At 41.4% G+C, this 17,995-nt stretch overlaps 1 protein-coding gene across 8 annotated transcripts in view; it reads left to right on the plus strand.

Moving 5' to 3' along the window:
- The first annotated feature begins 489 nt into the window (after window positions 1–489).
- Window positions 490–17,995, plus strand: part of LOC6496629 (slo-interacting protein 1) — an 87,897-nt gene continuing 70,391 nt past the window's right edge. For all 8 annotated transcript variants that reach the window (XR_006507848.1, XR_006507850.1, XR_006507851.1 and 5 more), the window contains exons 1-2: window positions 490–620; window positions 729–1,214. Coding sequence is in view for 3 of the 8 variants with exons in the window: in XM_044717669.1 (XP_044573604.1) it covers window positions 573–620; window positions 729–1,214 (534 nt within the window). In the remaining 5 variants the exon portion in view is untranslated. The remainder of the gene's footprint in view (window positions 621–728; window positions 1,215–17,995) is intronic.

Raw genomic sequence — 17,995 nt, forward strand, 5'->3', positions numbered from 1 at the left:
CGACATGTTCGCTGTTATTAATCTGTATACTTTTTTACGTGGCTGGGATCTGAATCGCAAAAAACAATGAAAATTAAGAATTTAATCAAAGATGCAAGGAACAACAAAATATATTTTCTTTTTGGACAATTAAGGTACCGAACTTTAGTACCTCTTCAATAAACACGTGTAAACAATTTCTAACGATCTCTACTAGTGCTTTTGTAGGAGTCCCAAAACTTTGAAATATTCAGTTTCGAGAAAAACTCGTTTAAAAAGTATATTGGATATTCCAACGAGCGCGACATTGCTCGACAAAGTAGCCTATACATTTTTAAATTTCACGAGTAGATTCTTTCACGAGTAGATTTCAAAAAGGTAGAAACTTCCTTAACTTATGTTTATCGTCAAACATTGTTTTTATGAGTAATTGGTTTTATAAAACACGTCAGCTTCTTTTATCGCCGTCGGTATTTTTATCGATAATTTCGAATAGTCACACTGGTAAGAATCTTCATCAGGCGATTCTTGGTAACACTGATGAAAAAATATGTATACAATTACAATATGATATTATTTAAACATCCAGCAACATGACCAGTGATAATAACAACTTAGAGTATGAGTATATTGTCTTAAAGGTATATGTTGTCTTTTTTTTATAAGATTTGAAAAAATCATCGTAAAGCGTAAAAAAGCATTCTGAATAATCACAAAATCATACATGTATATTTAAATTTAAATTTCAGATAAATGGATATGATATTAGTCATTTATCAAGATGTGAAGCGGTTCAAATGTTCCTTCAGGCCAAAGAAACTATTGTGGTTGAAATATGCCGTCAAACGAATAATGCCTTAGAAAAAAAAAAAAACAATGATACTTTATCAGGAGTTGATAATGTTCAAAATATTTTACAAGCTAAGGAATGTGAAACTGTGGATAAAAATTTCGTAAATACAACTACAACTGAATCTTCAACTATAACCTGTTTCTCAAAGAATTTGAATTTTAATCATGAAGAAGAAGAAAGAAATAAGCAAGTTATTTTAACTCTCCGTGACTCCAAAAGTTCAGTTTTTCCTCCGGCTTTTGTTGCGTCCAAGGAAACCCAAACTTGTGATTACGATACATCATCGAAAGACCCTGATTTCGAGCGATCTATTGCTGATCATTTAATAGAACAAGAGCACAATTTATTTGAACAATGTCTGGAACCAGAAATTGATATCGAGGTAGGATAAAAACATATTAAAATTAATAAAATCACATAATACACATCTTCAAATTTTATTCGGTAACAAACAATATTTTGTTTTTGTTCAGCAATTTTCATCTACAACATAAAACCCAGATAAGTTTTTAATTTTCAACAGTAGGTTAACCAAGAAAATTCAATAAAAAGTAAAATTTTCAATAATTTTTCTCAGATTAAAAAAAATGATTTTTTTTTTTAAATTCACTTTAGGTTGTTTAAAAATCTGGTTAATATTAACTTTCTTACGGTATTTTAGTGTAACCTAGAAAAGAATTTAATCACAAATACAACGCATTTTGAATTGTTCGATAAAACGTTTACTTTTTTTTCTATCTTGTCCGCCAATTTAAAAAATTTATCAAATATGAAATCCGAGAAATCGCGTGTCAAAGAGACACGCGTTTTTAGAGACCTATTCTTGGATATTTAGAAATTTTATAGACATATTCGTGGATAGTTTATGAAGAGATTAAGGGGGCAGGATGGTTTCAGAGGCTGAAAAAAGCAAATTTTTTGCGATTTTTTTTTTCATTTCTGAGTGAATATAATTATTCAACTTTTTTACACGATACATGGCTATATTTGGAGAGTATCTAGGAATTTTTTTGTTAAGAAATAATTATTATTTATCCCGTGACGGGCAGTTAGCCGGTGTCGCTTCAAAAAATTATTATCTTGCGGGGGGTAAAATCTGGCCTTACAGTGTTATCGAAAATAAAAAAATTGAATTGATTTTCTTAAAATACTAGTTTCTTGTGCGGATGAACGAAACCATTTTGAAAAATTATTGCCCGTAAAAATGGTAAAAAAAAAATTTTTTTTTAAAAGCGTTCGTTCATCCGCAAGTATTTATTGTATTAAAGATGTGTGAAAAATTTTTATTTAGTTCCGAGCATTACTTTTGAAGTGAAACTTCTTTAGGCGCGTAATGGATTTTCGGGGACGGAGTAAAACCGAGTCAGGATCGACACGAAAATGCGAGTACCCCCACCACCGCTCACCGTTCACTGTCCCTCTCTCACCATATGCGCTTGTTGAGGTGGGGGAGCCGCTCACGAACGTTGTCTCTCTTCTCTTCTTTCCTCTCTCTCAGACACCAGCGAACTGCGCCACGCCTCAGAATGCTCTCTGGCTAATGGGAAAACAATTATTATGGTGTCGATTTATATCTCACCAGGTAAATCGATTACTGATATCAAAGATTTTATCCACCATGTGCTTCTGCCATATACAGAGGGTGGTTCGAGGCTATTGAATAAGAATTATCACGAAATTCCTATGATCATTTCGGGAGATTTTAATGTTAATTTCGCGAGGGAAGAATCTGTAGAGATATTGAACTTTTTCAAAAACACACTCAATTTGGATATTGTTAATGATAGGAACACTAGCACGACTAGACACGGGACAACAATCGATGCAGTTTTTGCACGATTCATTAAGGATTTAAGTGCTCACGTATATATCTCACACTTTAGTTACCATAACCCAATTATCACATTAGGAAATGATATTCATGAAATTGACAATGAAAATGGCACATGTTTGGTAAATTGTCATTTTAATTTCTTTGTAATTTTTAATTGTAATATTGTTATTTATGTAATATTGTATACTTGTGAATAAATTGAAAATTTTTGGAACTATACATTAATCAAACGTCATTCATCTATAAGAAAATATTAGAAAAAGCAAGTTCATGCTTCGTCGTTGAATTATTTAACCTCTAATTTTCAAACTAACCTAAGAGAGAAAATAGAGATGATGAAATGAAAATAGAGAGAGAGGAATACTAGAAGTTTCACTTCTGTCTTGCGTAGGCTTGACACACCCTTTTTTTTGAGTTACGTTACGCACCGACTTGAAAAAGTTGTTTTGAGAAAAACGCGTCTAAAGTTTTAAAAGCAATTGAAAGTATATGGAGAGAAGGAAACTAGAAAATCGGTATCTCAGCAAGCTTTAGTTCGATCGACATGAAACTTTCACAGGACATTCCTGAGATAATGTTCTATTATATAAAAAATTTCGGAAAAAAAAATTTTTTTGAAGTCTCAAACCATCCTGCCCCCTTAAGGCAAAAAAAAAACTGTTTTTTGAAGCCTTTAAAGGAGGCTCCCCCTTAAGAATAACTATGCGTTATTCTTATTCGGCACGTATAACAATAAAAATAAACCATATAAACACGTGCCGGTAAGAATATATTTAATAAGTAATTTTTTATACAAAAATTTATGTTTTAATTCCCGATTTAAAATAAAAATTAAGATTTTTATTTTATAAATTTTATTTTTAAATATCAAGAATGAGGTATAAAGATTTCCTATTGGATTCATCGTTGATTATAAACTGATTTTACAAATTCAATTTTCTTATAACTATAGCTTTTATCGGTGACAGCGACGCTGGCATCATAGATGGACTTTGGTTGAATAGTTTTGATTGGTCAGAGTTTTATGCTGACATGTAGGTTCCCAGGCTGGACACTTGTTTATGAATTTGGAGCAAAAGGGGTTTTATGTTTACGTCTACTGTGTGGTTGGTTGGCGTGTGAATGGTTTATGTCCATGTTTATGTCTGGATGCCAATGATAATGCCACGGGAAAGCGTTTGTGTCTAGCCTATTTGAATTATTTCCACAGTAGGCTCTGGAATGTTTTATTGAAGTTTCGTCTAGGGTATTTGCAGATGCACTACTCGCCCCTCCTTTAGAAATTTCAACATCGTTGTTGAATTTAACAACAATTTCCTTGTGGTTGGCTAAACGCTTATAAGTGAATATTATATAAATTGTAATGCTTACAACTATAAGTATGAGGCTTATAAATACAATCCATTTGTAGACAATATCTTGTTTTTGTTGATTGATTAATGATTCTTTAAGTTTTAAAATTGGTGTTGGCTCATGTAGAGTTACATTGGTACTTGACAATATTATTTTATATTCATTTACTAGCTGTCCCGGCAGACTTCGTACTGCCAGCTGTTGTTTTTTTTGTTGCGTTCAGAATCTTCTTTTGTGACAAAATTTAAAATTTTTCAAACTTAAAAAAATTATCTGATACAGTAAGAACTGAAGATAGCTAAAATTAAGTTTTGCGGAGCTATCATTTTAATCATTTTCAATCCCAAAAATTAAAGAGTACCCTCTTATTTTATTCAACTTCATTTATTGAATAAAACCATGAAGTTTTATTATTATTTTCGATACATCATGTTGCTTACTTACAAAACAGAGTTTTCCTGAAAGACTGGCTATTTATAAGATTTAAATTTGATATTTACAGACACACACTGTTAAAATACATTCTGTCTTATCATCACTAATTTACCTCTGTCTCTGTCTCTCTGTTTCTCTGTCTTTCTGTCTCTCTGTCTCTGCCTCTGTCTCTGTCTCTGTCTGTCTCTGTCTCTGTCTCTGTCTCTCTGTCTCTACCTCTGTCTCTGTCTCTAGCAGTTTTTATAGCCAACAGAGACAGAGACAGCCGATTTTCTATCCGTTTTTATTGATATATTAGAGATGATTTTCTAGCCGTAATAATTGATAAATTAGAGATAATTTTTAAGCGGTTTTTATCGCTAAATTAGCGATGATTTTCTAGCGGTTGTTATTGTCAACGTTACTACTACACTTGATGCATAAACAATAATGATGGCCGACAACTGTGTAGGGAGTGAGAAAGAAAGGGGACCGGCTTCGTTCTCATCCCTACTCCTTGCTGTTTACTGGGTCAGAAGTGACACCTGTAGACATCTGGCGGGGATAACTAATTAAATGACGATTGATCAGTTTTCGACCGGAGAGGAAAAATGATTAAATTACTAAAATGGCTATTAAAAAATAAGGGTTGATCGTAGAAGGGTGAAAATTGAGGATTGTATGTATTTTTGTATGTTGTATCATAAAAAAAGAGAAATTAAAAATTTTGTCTAAAAAATAAAAATTGATCAGTTTTCGACCGGAGAGGAAAAATGATTAAATTACTAAAATGGCTATTAAAAAATAAGGGTTGATCGTAGAAGGGTGAAAATTGTGGATTGTATGTATTTTTGTATGTTGTATCATAAAAAAAGAGAAATTAAAAATTTTGTCTAAAAAATAAAAATAAAAATTTAGGGGTGGACTACCCCTAACATTTAGGGGGATGAAAAATAGATGTTGGCCGATTCTCATAGATACCGGATAAGCACAAAAAATTTCATCAAAATCGGTCAAACCGTTTCGGAGGAGTATGGTAACGAAAACTGTGACACGAGAATTTTATATATTAGATATTCTTTGAAGTAGTGAATTTGATATTTCTTATTTCAAGTGTAAATTGGCTTAATTGTATAATATTATTTCCTTCAATTGTTTTATTAAAAAATTCAAAATTTCGGTTAATTTGCGTTTTACTTAAATTGTATGTTATTACAATATTTGGTTCAATGTATTTTATAAATTCTTTTTCTGAAATAAAAGTGTGTTGACAAATTGCTAATTGATTTGTAAGGATCTTTGAAATACATTGGTCAGTTACTAAATATTTTTGATCCATTACATTCACTAAAGGATTTGCAGAATTTTCCAAATAATAAACACTTTTATTATTATTCATAAAATATTCAAATTTATCATTTATGTCAATTTGGCGACCTAAATTATCCGGATATTTAATGATTCTGGGCTAAAATAAAAGTATTTTTGGTTTGACTGCATATCCAAGTCTTTATTGATAATAATTTTTCTTCATTAATGTCAACTAACTCTTCATGTTTTAATATTTTAGGATTAAATATTCCAATTCTTGTTAACTGAATCCCCATTTGTAAATCTTCAATGTATTCTAGAAAATTGTGTAGACTATCTAAAAAGGTGCAAGACCTCATTTTCCTCTTCTTCCTGAAAATCTGCGTAGGTAGATATATTAGGATATTAGATATATTAGGGTTTTCATTAATTTTGTTCACAAATTTGGTTTAATTAATTCCATGGAAGCCCTTTGAAATATGACGAAATCTTCGTCATTATTTATGTACATTACAAAATTGTGTCCACATACAAATTTAAGAATAATGTCTTTTATGGTAGGCGTTAGTATAGTAGCTCCTGTACTTTGTAAATCATCTTCGTTTTGAAATGTTTCTTCTAGTTGTTCATTATTTGATTATTTTTTAGGTAGCTTAGACATGGCGTCTGCTACATAATTTTCCTTTCCTTTAATGTAATTCATACCACAATCATATTGACTAAGATATATTTTCCATTTTTGCAATTTCATATTAGGTTTTTTAATATTGTGTAACCAAAATAGTGGTTTATGATCGGATGTAATTTTAAATTTTCTTCCAAATAGATAGGGTCGGAAATACTTAAATGCCCATACTACTGCTAATAACTCTTTTTCGATAGTTAAATAATTTATTTCATGATCATTTAATGTTCTACTTGCATAGCAAACTGGTCTACCTTATTGAGCTAAGACAGCTCCTAAAGCATAATTACTAGCATCAGCAGTTAATTCAAATGTTTTTTCAAAATCTGGATATCTAAGGATTGGATCATTTGTTATTAGTGTTTTAAATTTTTTAAATGCTTCAACGTAATTACTATCTTTGACATTTATTTTTGAACCCTTCTTAAGGCACTGGGTTATTTAGGCACTGGGTTTAGCAATTTTTGCAAATTCTCTAACAAACTTTCGGTAAAATCCGCAAAGACCTATAAATGATTTAATTTGTTTAGGATTACTTAGGTTAGGTTAGGGCGGTGATGCTTGGGGGACATAGAAGACCCCCCCGCTTCCACTTGAGCCGCTAGGGCTCCTTGTACAACCGCTAGGACAAGGGTTTCACCGAAGTGCTCCCCCACTCGCCGGGGGAGTGGGGGCCAATAAGGGAGCAATAAGTCTCGCCGATCTTTTCTGAAAGCGTGTCGGCCAGATCAGACGTGAGGTTCTACAGGTCTGGAGATTACTCCATTTCCTATCGGCTGCCAGGTCAAAAAACTCCCTGCACTTTAGCCTGCAAGTAGCCAAGGGAATGCCTACTAGTTCTTTCTCCGGTAGGAGAGGGTTGGTAGTCCCTACCCTAGCTAGTTCATCTGCGGCGCAGTTTCCCTCGTGATCCCCGTGTCCGGGAACCCAAATGAGGTAGATGTCATGCTGTTCAGCCATCTCGTTGAGAGATCTGCGACAATCATTGACTGTCCTGGAGTTGGACGAGAACCCGTCAAGTTCCTTGAACGCTGCCTGAATATCTGAAAAGATGCATATTGTACCCCGATTGTCCCTTAGTGCTGGGGATTCCAGTGCGTCCCTAATGGCTACTACTTCAGCCTGGAAAACACTGCAGTGGTCAGGGAGTCTGAAGGACTCCTTCAGGCTCAAATGCTCACAAAAGTAACCGCCTCCCACCTGGCCGTTGAGTTTTGATCCCTTTTTGTAAGCATGCTGAGAGCATGAGATGTCTCTTGAGTTAATGTTTAGTTGGAGATGGAGACTTAAGAGTCTTTCCATAGTCTTAAGGAGGAAGGATGAAAGACTTATAAGTCTGAAGTCCTTAGGGGTGCAGTGGGATGGAATCCCCAGCACTAAGGGACAATCGGGGTACAATATGCAACTTTTCAGATATTCAGGCAGCGTTCAAGGCACTTGACGGGTTCTCGTCCAACTCCAGGACAGTCAATGATTGTCGCAGATCTCTCAACGAGATGGCTGAACAGCATGACATCTACCTCATTTGGGTTCCCGGACACGGGGATCACGAGGGAAACTGCGCCGCAGATGAACTAGCTAGGGTAGGGACTACCAACCCTCTCCTACCGGAGAAAGAACTAGTAGGCATTCCCTTGGCTACTTGCAGGCTAAAGTGCAGGGAGTTTTTTGACCTGGCAGCCGATAGGAAATGGAGTAATCTCCAGACCTGTAGAACCTCACGTCTGATCTGGCCGACACGCTTTCAGAAAAGATCGGCGAGACTTATTGCTCCCTTATTGCCCCCACTCCCCCGGCGAGTGGGGGAGCACTTCGGTGAAACCCTTGCCCTAGCGGTTGTACAAGGAGCCCTAGCGGCTCAAGTGGAAGCGGGGGGGTCTTCTATGTCCCCCAAGCATCACCGCCCTAACCTAACCTAAGTAATCCTAAACAAATTAAATCATTTATAGGTCTTTGCGGATTTTACCGAAAGTTTGTTAGAGAATTTGCAAAAATTGCTAAACCCAGTGCCTAAATGACCCAGTGCCTTAAGAAGGGTTCAAAAATAAATGTCAAAGATAGTAATTACGTTGAAGCATTTAAAAAATTTAAAACACTAAACTTGTACATAAGATATTTTGGTCAAATATAACATGTGGGGAAAGTCCCAACCCTCTAACTTAAAAAACACCAAAGGCATTTCCGATCAATCAGTTATATGGCAGCTATAGGATATAGTCGACCGATCCCGGCCGTTCCGACTTATATACTACCTGCAAAAGAAAGAAGGGTGTGTGCAAAGTTTCAACTCGATAGCTCCTAAACTGAGAGACTAGTTTGGGTAGAAACAGACAGACGGACAGACGGACATGCTCATATCGACTCAGGAGGTGATCCTGATCAAGAATATATTCAGTATCATGAGGGTGATAATTTGACCTTCACAAATGAAATCAAAAAAAAAATAAAAACTAAACACGAAGATCCCATTTATGGAAGACCATAATACTTATCCCTATATTTATGACAATGAAGTAGAAAACCAAATAGCAGATATGATTAAACAAGGCATCTAAATCTCCTTATTGTAGTCCTATAGTAATAGTACCCAAAAAAAAGGATGCATCGGGCATTCCAAAATTTCGTATGGGTATTGATTACAGAGGACTTAACGAGATAACAATTGATGATAAATTTCCCTTCCCCAATATGGATGAATTATTAGATAAGTTAGGGAAATGTCAATATTTTACAACGTTAGATCTGGCAAAGGGATTCCATCAAATTGAAAGGGACCCAAGATCAATACAAAAAACAGCATTTTCCACCAAGAAAAGACACTATGAATATACTAGAATGCCTTTCGGTCTAAAAAATGCTCCTGCTACATGAATAATATTCTTCATGATATAATAGGAACTCATTGCCTAGTATATTTAGATAATGTTATTATATTTTCAACCTCCTTACAAAAACATATTCAATGCCTTCAAAAAGTCTTCGTCCGTTTAAGAAAATCCCATCTTAAACTTCAATTAGATTAATGCGAATTCATGAAGAGAGAAACAGAATTTTTAGGCCATATAAGTACTACTGAAGGAATTAAAACAAACCCGAATAAAATTCAAGCTATTCACGATTTTAAAATTCCAAGTACTCCTTGGCCGTCAGCCAACGGGTACTACAGGGGGAGAAACGCATGAGTTCATGTGCCGTATCTGTGTACACCGCTGGTAGTGCGACTATACTCTCCACGTGAGGGCGGCTGGTAACAGGTCCCGGGAAGGTCATGTCTCTGCCGAGTACGCTGGCGAATCGTAGTCGGGCGGGGAGAAGAACACCCCCTTCCTCAAATCACCCCAATCCAAAGTGGATAAGCATATGCCGAGGGATGCATGTCCGGGGTGTGCACGGACGTGAATATGCGGACTCTGGGGGACCGGCCGACCCCTCAGTTTTAATCAGGCTTATCATGATAAGCGGGCTATGTCATGATGGACGAACCCCTTCCCGCCTACTCGTGGGTCCAAATATGAATTCAAGCAACAACACAAACAAAAATAGTGAAGAACAGAACTCCCCAAGAAAGTCCGGAAATGGGATCATGGATCCGTCAATCTCCAAGGCAGACAGAGGCCAAAGAGACGCTGGGATGGCGAAGCTCCCCACTAAGGGACAACGTCCGAAGGCGAGCTGCGCCGGTGTAGGGGGGGATGCCAAGGCACCAACCCCCAAAACGGGGCCCACTATGGGACCACCGAACGGTGTGGGGGGGCAAGATCGGGTCGAGCTCCTCTCGCACCGGCGGTATCCCTAAGGAAGGCCCCGGTCCGGCGACTGCTGGCCCCTCGCAGCGGAAGGGCTCCTATAAGGATAGGAGGAGAGCGGCCTTCATTCTGATGAGGGCGGACCCATCGGCGGAATCCAACCCCGATCAGGCTGAGATTATTGCCGAGGGGCTGAGTGGGCGAGGGAAATCCTGCCTGACTTTCAGCCAGCACAAGCGGGAGTGAGATTGGATCCGAAAAAGCCGACAGGAGTATGCGACTCTGCCAAAGATAGCGCACAAAGTGCGAAGAGGCAGAGGTCGACTGACGGTGGAGCGCCCCTAGCGAAGAAGAAAAAGGTGCAGACGCAGCAGAGCAACAAGATCCTTCGCCGAGGTTATCGATGGCCTGATCCCCAAGGAGCTTTGGCGGAGGGTGGTGAATGAGCTGCATGGGCGCTTCATGGAGGAGATGCTCAAGAGCGTAGCATCAAGGTGATAGCGTGCCAAGATGCGAGGTCTGTAGGCCTCTATAAGCGCGTGATTGCGTCGTTTGAAATGAGGAGACTGCGAGGATCCTGGAGGGTGCTGGTAGCCGTGTTAAGTACGGGTTCGAGCACGTAGCAGTGAGGATCTACAAGTCGGATGCGAAGACTAAGTCAGGAGGCATCGTCTTGGAGATAGACGCACAAGGAATATCAGATGTGGAGGAGGACATTCTGGAAGGGTACACCTCAGAGGAGAGTGACTTGGCAAGGGCTCTTGGAGGCGTCGGTACTACTCACTGCTAGGCTCCGACACCGAGGCTGAGGTTACTGTGGTGGAGAATCTAAAGGATGTCCCTGACATTCCTGCAGATAAATCTCCATCACAGTAAGGAGGCATCCGCCGCCCTCCGGCTCCATCTCGCAGAGAGTGGAGCTGACGTGGCCCTCATCCAAGAACCCTGGATCCGTGGAGACAGGATTCTCGGTTTGGGGGCGTCGGATTTCAGGCTGTGCACAGCCGATGTAACAGGTATAAAGCGACCATGCATACTCGCAAAAAAGAGCCTTAACATTTTCTTGCTACCAAATTTCAGCAATGAAGATCATGTAGCCGCATCGATAGAAGGCCCAGGCGGCCATCTAAGACTATGCTCGGCGTATATGGGTCATGACCACATAGGACCTCCACCGCACTTGCTACTCAAGCGGCTTGGGGAAGACAGCGAGAGGAAGAAAATCTACCTACTAATAGGATGCGATGCCAACGCTCATCGCAGTCAGTGGGGAAGAACTGACACAAATGAGAGAGGTGAGTCAATCTTCGATTTTATCCTCAGCTCTAAGCTTCTAGTGGGTAACAAAGGTTCAGAACCCACCTTCGTCGTCAAGAACAGGAGAGAGGTTCTTGACATTACATTATTCTCGCATTCCCTGGCTGATGCAATCACCAGCTGAAGAGTCCTAGACAAACACTCCTTTTCAGACCACCGCTACATTGAGATAGCCGTAAATTTTTAAAACTTCACCAAGCAAGCAGTTCGATATCCTAGGAAGGCTAACTGGGAGCTCTATAAAAAGATACTAGATAGATCCTTAAGTGAACCACTTTCAGAGATTATCGAGACTTACGAGGGGCTCAAAGCCATGGTAGATAAGCTTGCTGCGACGAGCAAAAAAGCATACCACAGGGCCTGCCCCAAGAAAAGAATAGGTAGCAGCAGATCGAAGAAGCCTCCATGGTGGACCTCGTCGTTAGCCCCCTTCAAGAAAAATGCACGTAGGGCCTTTAACCACGCGTACCATACCAACACAGACGAGGCGTGGGAGGCCTATAAAGCTGAACTCAGGCGGTATAACAAGGAATTGCGAAAGGCAAAGAGGGTTGTCTGGGCCAATTTCTGCACCAACATCCAGGAGACATCAGAGGCCGCCCGCCTAAGAAAGATTCTCTCTACTACAGCCCCCATCGCAGGCTACATTAAGAACACGGAGGGGCGCTGGACAACCTCAAGCCAGGAATCCCTGGAGACCCTTATCAACGCACACTTCCCGGGTTGCTCATCGGAAGGAACAACCCAGGTGATGCGTAGCCAGGGTCACCAGGGCCCACTCAACTACGTACTTAGTGACAGAAATCTTAAATGGGCAATAGAAAGCTTTAAACCCTTCAAATCTGCGGGCCCAGACGGTATTATACCGGCTCAGTTATCCAGAGCCGGTATTAACCTAAGGAAATGGATTAAGAAAATCTTCAGCACAGTCTTCACTACTGGTATGATACCAAAGGCATGGCTGTGCACGAAGGTTGTATTCATACCCAAGGCGGGGAAACCATTCCACTGTACCCCCAAGGGCTTCAGACCTATAAGTCTGTCTTCCTTCCTCTTTAAGACTTAAGTCTCCATCTACAACCAAACATTAACCCAAATGACATCTCATGCTCTCAGCATGCTTACAAAAGGGGTCGAACAACAGAAACAGCCCTCCACGAAACCACTATGATCGCCGAGCGAGCGATCAACTTTAAGGAATACGCACTTGTTGCTTTTCTAGACATAGAAGGGGCCTTCAACAACATCTTGCCGTGCTCAATAATCGACGCACTGACGGGACTTGGAATAGACAACCGATCAATTCACCTAATACGGCAGATCCTGGTTAACAGGAGTGTCGAGGCTACTCTTGGAGGTTCGTCTATTCGAAGATACGTCAAGAGGGGCACCCCACAAGGAGGTGTACTCTCACCACTACTCTGGAACGTGGCGGTTAACAGCCTACTGCGATCCTTAGAGGGTGGCGGCTGTAAGATCATTGCGTACGCGGACGATGTTGCTATTGCCTTCGAAGGGAAATTCCCACAGACGCTATGCGACCAAATGACAGGGAAGCTCGAAGTTCTGTCGGCCTGGGCACAAAGGTACGGGCTGGGAGTCAATCCGTCCAAGACAGAGCTCGTGCTGTTTACCAGGAAGTACAAAATACCTAACCTAAGACTTCCAAAGCTCCTAGGAGAAACACTAGTTCTTAGTGATAGTGCGAAGTACGTAGGCATCACTCTAGACAGGAAACTGGACTGGAAGCTGAACACCGCAGATAGGACTAAGAAAGCGGCAATAGCACTCTGTACCTGCCGCAAGGCGGTAGGCCTGAAATGGGGAATGTCCGCGAAGATGGTCAGATGGTTATACACAGCGATCATCAGACCAATCTTATTCTATGGTGTTGTGGTCTGGTGGCCCGCCCTGGACAACTCCACATGCAAGGAAAAGTTCAGGAAGTCGCAGCGCTTGGCGGAAGTCTGTATAACAGGCAGTCTACGCACTACGCCTAGTGATGCCCTAGACACTATCCTCGACCTACTACCAGTGGAACTGATGGGGGTAAAGACAGCCACTCTGGCCGCAATAAGACTGCGAGAGGAAAATATATGGAGCAAGAATAGTTTCGGTCATACCAGACTGGACCTACATCATTTCATTAGGCGTCCCTAATGCCTACTACTTCAGCCTGGAAAACACTGCAGTGGTCAGGGAGTCTGAAGGACTCCTTCAGGCTCAAATGCTCACAAAAGTAACCGCCTCCCACCAGGCCGTTGAGTTTTGATCCCTTTTTGTAAGCATGCTGAGAGCATGAGATGTCTCTTGAGTTAATGTTTAGTTGGAGATGGAGACTTAAGAGTCTTTCCATAGTCTTAAGGAGGAAGGATGAAAGACTTATAAGTCTGAAGTCCTTAGGGGTGCAGTGGGATGGTTTGCCCGCCTTTGGTATGAATACAACCTTCGTGCACAGCCACGCCTTTGGTACCATACCAGTAGTGAAGACTGTGCTGAAGATTTTCTTGATCCATTTCCTTAGGTTAATACCGGCCCTGGATAACTGAGCCGGTAGAATACCGTTTGGGCCATGAGATTTGAAGGGTTTAAAACTATCTATTGCCCATTTAAGATTCCTGTCACTAAGGAGGTAGTTGAGTGAGCCCTGGTGGCCCTGGCTACGCATCGCCTGGGTCGTTCCTTCCGATGAGCAACCCGGGAAGTGTGCGTTGATATGGGTCTCCAGGGATTCCTGGCTTGAGGTTGTCCACCGCCCATCCGTGTTCTTAATATAACCTACGATGGAGGTTGTAGTAGAGAGAATCTTTCTTAGGCGGGCGGCCTCTGATGTCTCCTGGATGTTGGTGCAGAAATTGGCCCAGACAACCCTCTTTGCCTTTCGCAATTCCTTGTTATACCGCCTGAGTTCAGCTTTATAGGCCTCCCACGCCTCGTCTGTGTTGGTATGGTACGCGTGGTTAAAGGCCCTACGTGCATTTTTCTTGAAGGGGGCTAACGACGAGGTCCACCATGGAGGCTTCTTCGATCTGCTGCTACCTATTCTTTTCTTGGGGCAGGCCCTGTGGTATGCTTTTTTGCTCGTCGCAGCAAGCTTATCTACCATGGCTTTGAGCCCCTCGTAAGTCTCGATAATCTCTGAAAGTGGTTCACTTAAGGATCTATCTAGTATCTTTTTATAGAGCTCCCAGTTTGCCTTCCTAGGATATCGAACTGCTTGCTTGGTGAAGTTTTAAAAATTTACGGCTATCTCAATGTAGCGGTGGTCTGAAAAGGAGTGTTTGTCTAGGACTCTTCAGCTGGTGATTGCACCAGCCAGGGAGTGCGAGAATAATGTAATGTCAAGAACCTCTCTCCTGTTCTTGACGACGAAGGTGGGTTCTGAACCTTTGTTACCCACTAGAAGCTTAGAGCTGAGGATAAAATCGAAGATTGACTCACCTCTCTCATTTGTGTCAGTTCTTCCCCACTGACTGCGATGAGCGTTGGCATCGCATCCTATTAGTAGGTAGATTTTCTTCCTCTCGCTGTCTTCCCCAAGCCGCCTGAGTAGCAAGTGCGGTGGAGGTCCTATGTGGTCATGACCCATATACGCCGAGCATAGTCTTAGATGGCCGCCTGGGCCTTCTATCGATGCGGCTACATGATCTTCATTGCTGAAATTTGGTAGCAAGAAAATGTTAAGGCTCTTTTTTGCGAGTATGCATGGTCGCTTTATACCTGTTACATCGGCTGTGCACAGCCTGAAATCCGACTCCACCAAACCGAGAATCCTGTCTCCACGGATCCAGGGTTCTTGGATGAGGGCCACGTCAGCTCCACTCTCTGCGAGATGGAGCAGGAGGGCGGCGGATGTCTCCTTACTGTGATGGAGATTTATCTGCAGGAATGTCAGGGACATCCTTTAGATTCTCCACCACAGTAACCTCAGCCTCGGTGTCGGAGCCTAGCAGTGAGTCCTCCTCCATACCGACGCCTCCAAGAGCCCTTGCCAAGTCACTCTCCTCTGAGGTGTACCCTTCCAGAATGTCCTCCTCCACATCTGACATTCCTTGTGCGTCTATCTCCAAGACGATGCCTCCTGCCTTAGTCTTTGCATCCGACTTGTAGATCCTCACTGCTACGTGCTCGAACCCGTACTTAATACGGCTACCAGCACCCTCAATAATAATAACAGGCAATAATCTCAGCCTGATCGGGGTTGGATTCCGCCGATGGGTCCGCCCTCATCAGAATGAAGGCCGCTCTCCTCCTATCCTTATAGGAGCCCTTCCGCTGCGAGGGGCCAGCAGTCGCCGGACCGGGGCCTTCCTTAGGGATACCGCCGGTGCGAGAGGAGCTCGACCCGATCTTGCCCCCCCACACCGTTCGGTGGTCCCATAGTGGGCCCCGTTTTGGGGGTTGGTGCCTTGGCATCCCCCCCTACACCGGTGCAGCTCGCCTTCGGACGTTGTCCCTCAGTGGGGAGCTTCGCCATCCCAGCGTCTCTTTGGCCTCTGTCTGCATTGGAGATTGACGGATCCATGATCCCATTTCCGGACTTTCTTGGGGAGTTCCGTTCTCCACTATTTTTGTTTGTGTTGTTGCTTGAATTCATATTTGGACCCACGAGTAGGCGGGAAGGGGTTCGTCCATCATGACATAGCCCGCTTATCATGATAAGCCTGATTAAAACTGAGGGGTCGGCCGGTCCCCCAGAGTCCGCATATTCACGTCCGTGCACACCCCGGACATGCATCCCTCGGCATATGCTTATCCACTTTGAATTGGGGTGATTTGAGGAAGGGGGTGTTCTTCTCCCCGCCCGACTACGATTCGCCAGCGTACTCGGCAGAGACATGACCTTCCCGGGACCTGTTACCAGCCGCCCTCACGTGGAGAGTATAGTCGCACTACCAGCGGTGTACACAGATACGGCACATGAACTCATGCGTTTCTCCCCCTTTAGTACCCGTTGGCTGACGGCCAAGGAGTACTTGGAATTTTAAAATCGTGAATAGCTTGAATTTTATTCGGGTTTGTTTTAATTCCTTCAGTAGTACTTATATGGCCTAAAAATTCTGTTTCTCTCTTCATGAATTCGCATTAATCTAATTGAAGTTTAAGATGGGATTTTCTTAAACGGACGAAGACTTTTTGAAGGCATTGAATATGTTTTTGTAAGGAGGTTGAAAATATAATAACATTATCTAAATATACTAGGCAATGAGTTCCTATTATATCATGAAGAATATTATTCATGTAGCAGGAGCATTTTTTAGACCGAAAGGCATTCTAGTATATTCATAGTGTCTTTTCTTGGTGGAAAATGCTGTTTTTTGTATTGATCTTGGGTCCCTTTCAATTTGATGGAATCCCTTTGCCAGATCTAACGTTGTAAAATATTGACATTTCCCTAACTTATCTAATAATTCATCCATATTGGGGAAGGGAAATTTATCATCAATTGTTATCTCGTTAAGTCCTCTGTAATCAATACCCATACGAAATTTTGGAATGCCCGATGCATCCTTTTTTTTGGGTACTATTACTATAGGACTACAATAAGGAGATTTAGATGCCTTGTTTAATCATATCTGCTATTTGGTTTTCTACTTCATTGTCATAAATATAGGGATAAGTATTATGGTCTTCCATAAATGGGATCTTCGTGTTTAGTTTTTATTTTTTTTTTGATTTCATTTGTGAAGGTCAAATTATCACCCTCATGATACTGAATATATTCTTGATCAGGATCACCTCCTGAGTCGATATGAGCATGTCCGTCTGTCCGTCTGTCTGTTTCTACCCAAACTAGTCTCTCAGTTTAGGAGCTATCGAGTTGAAACTTTGCACACACCCTTCTTTCTTTTGCAGGTAGTATATAAGTCGGAACGGCCGGGATAGGTCGACTATATCCTATAGCTGCCATATAACTGATTGATCGGAAATGCCTTTGGTGTTTTTTAAGTTAGAGGGTTGGGACTTTCCCCACATGTTATATTTGACCAAAATATCTTATGTACAAGTTTAGTGTTTTAAATTTTTTAAATGCTTCAACGTAATTACTATCTTTGACATTTATTTTTGAACCCTTCTTAAGGCACTGGGTCATTTAGGCACTGGGTTTAGCAATTTTTGCAAATTCTCTAACAAACTTTCGGTAAAATCCGCAAAGACCTATAAATGATTTAATTTGTTTAGGATTACTTAGGTTAGGTTAGGGCGGTGATGCTTGGGGGACATAGAAGACCCCCCCGCTTCCACTTGAGCCGCTAGGGCTCCTTGTACAACCGCTAGGGCAAGGGTTTCACCGAAGTGCTCCCCCACTCGCCGGGGGAGTGGGGGCAATAAGGGAGCAATAAGTCTCGCCGATCTTTTCTGAAAGCGTGTCGGCCAGATCAGACGTGAGGTTCTACAGGTCTGGAGATTACTCCATTTCCTATCGGCTGCCAGGTCAAAAAACTCCCTGCACTTTAGCCTGCAAGTAGCCAAGGGAATGCCTACTAGTTCTTTCTCCGGTA

The sequence above is a fragment of the Drosophila ananassae genome (genome assembly GCF_017639315.1).
Source record: "Drosophila ananassae strain 14024-0371.13 chromosome 4 unlocalized genomic scaffold, ASM1763931v2 tig00000054, whole genome shotgun sequence".
Classification (NCBI taxonomy): Eukaryota; Metazoa; Arthropoda; class Insecta; order Diptera; family Drosophilidae; genus Drosophila; species Drosophila ananassae.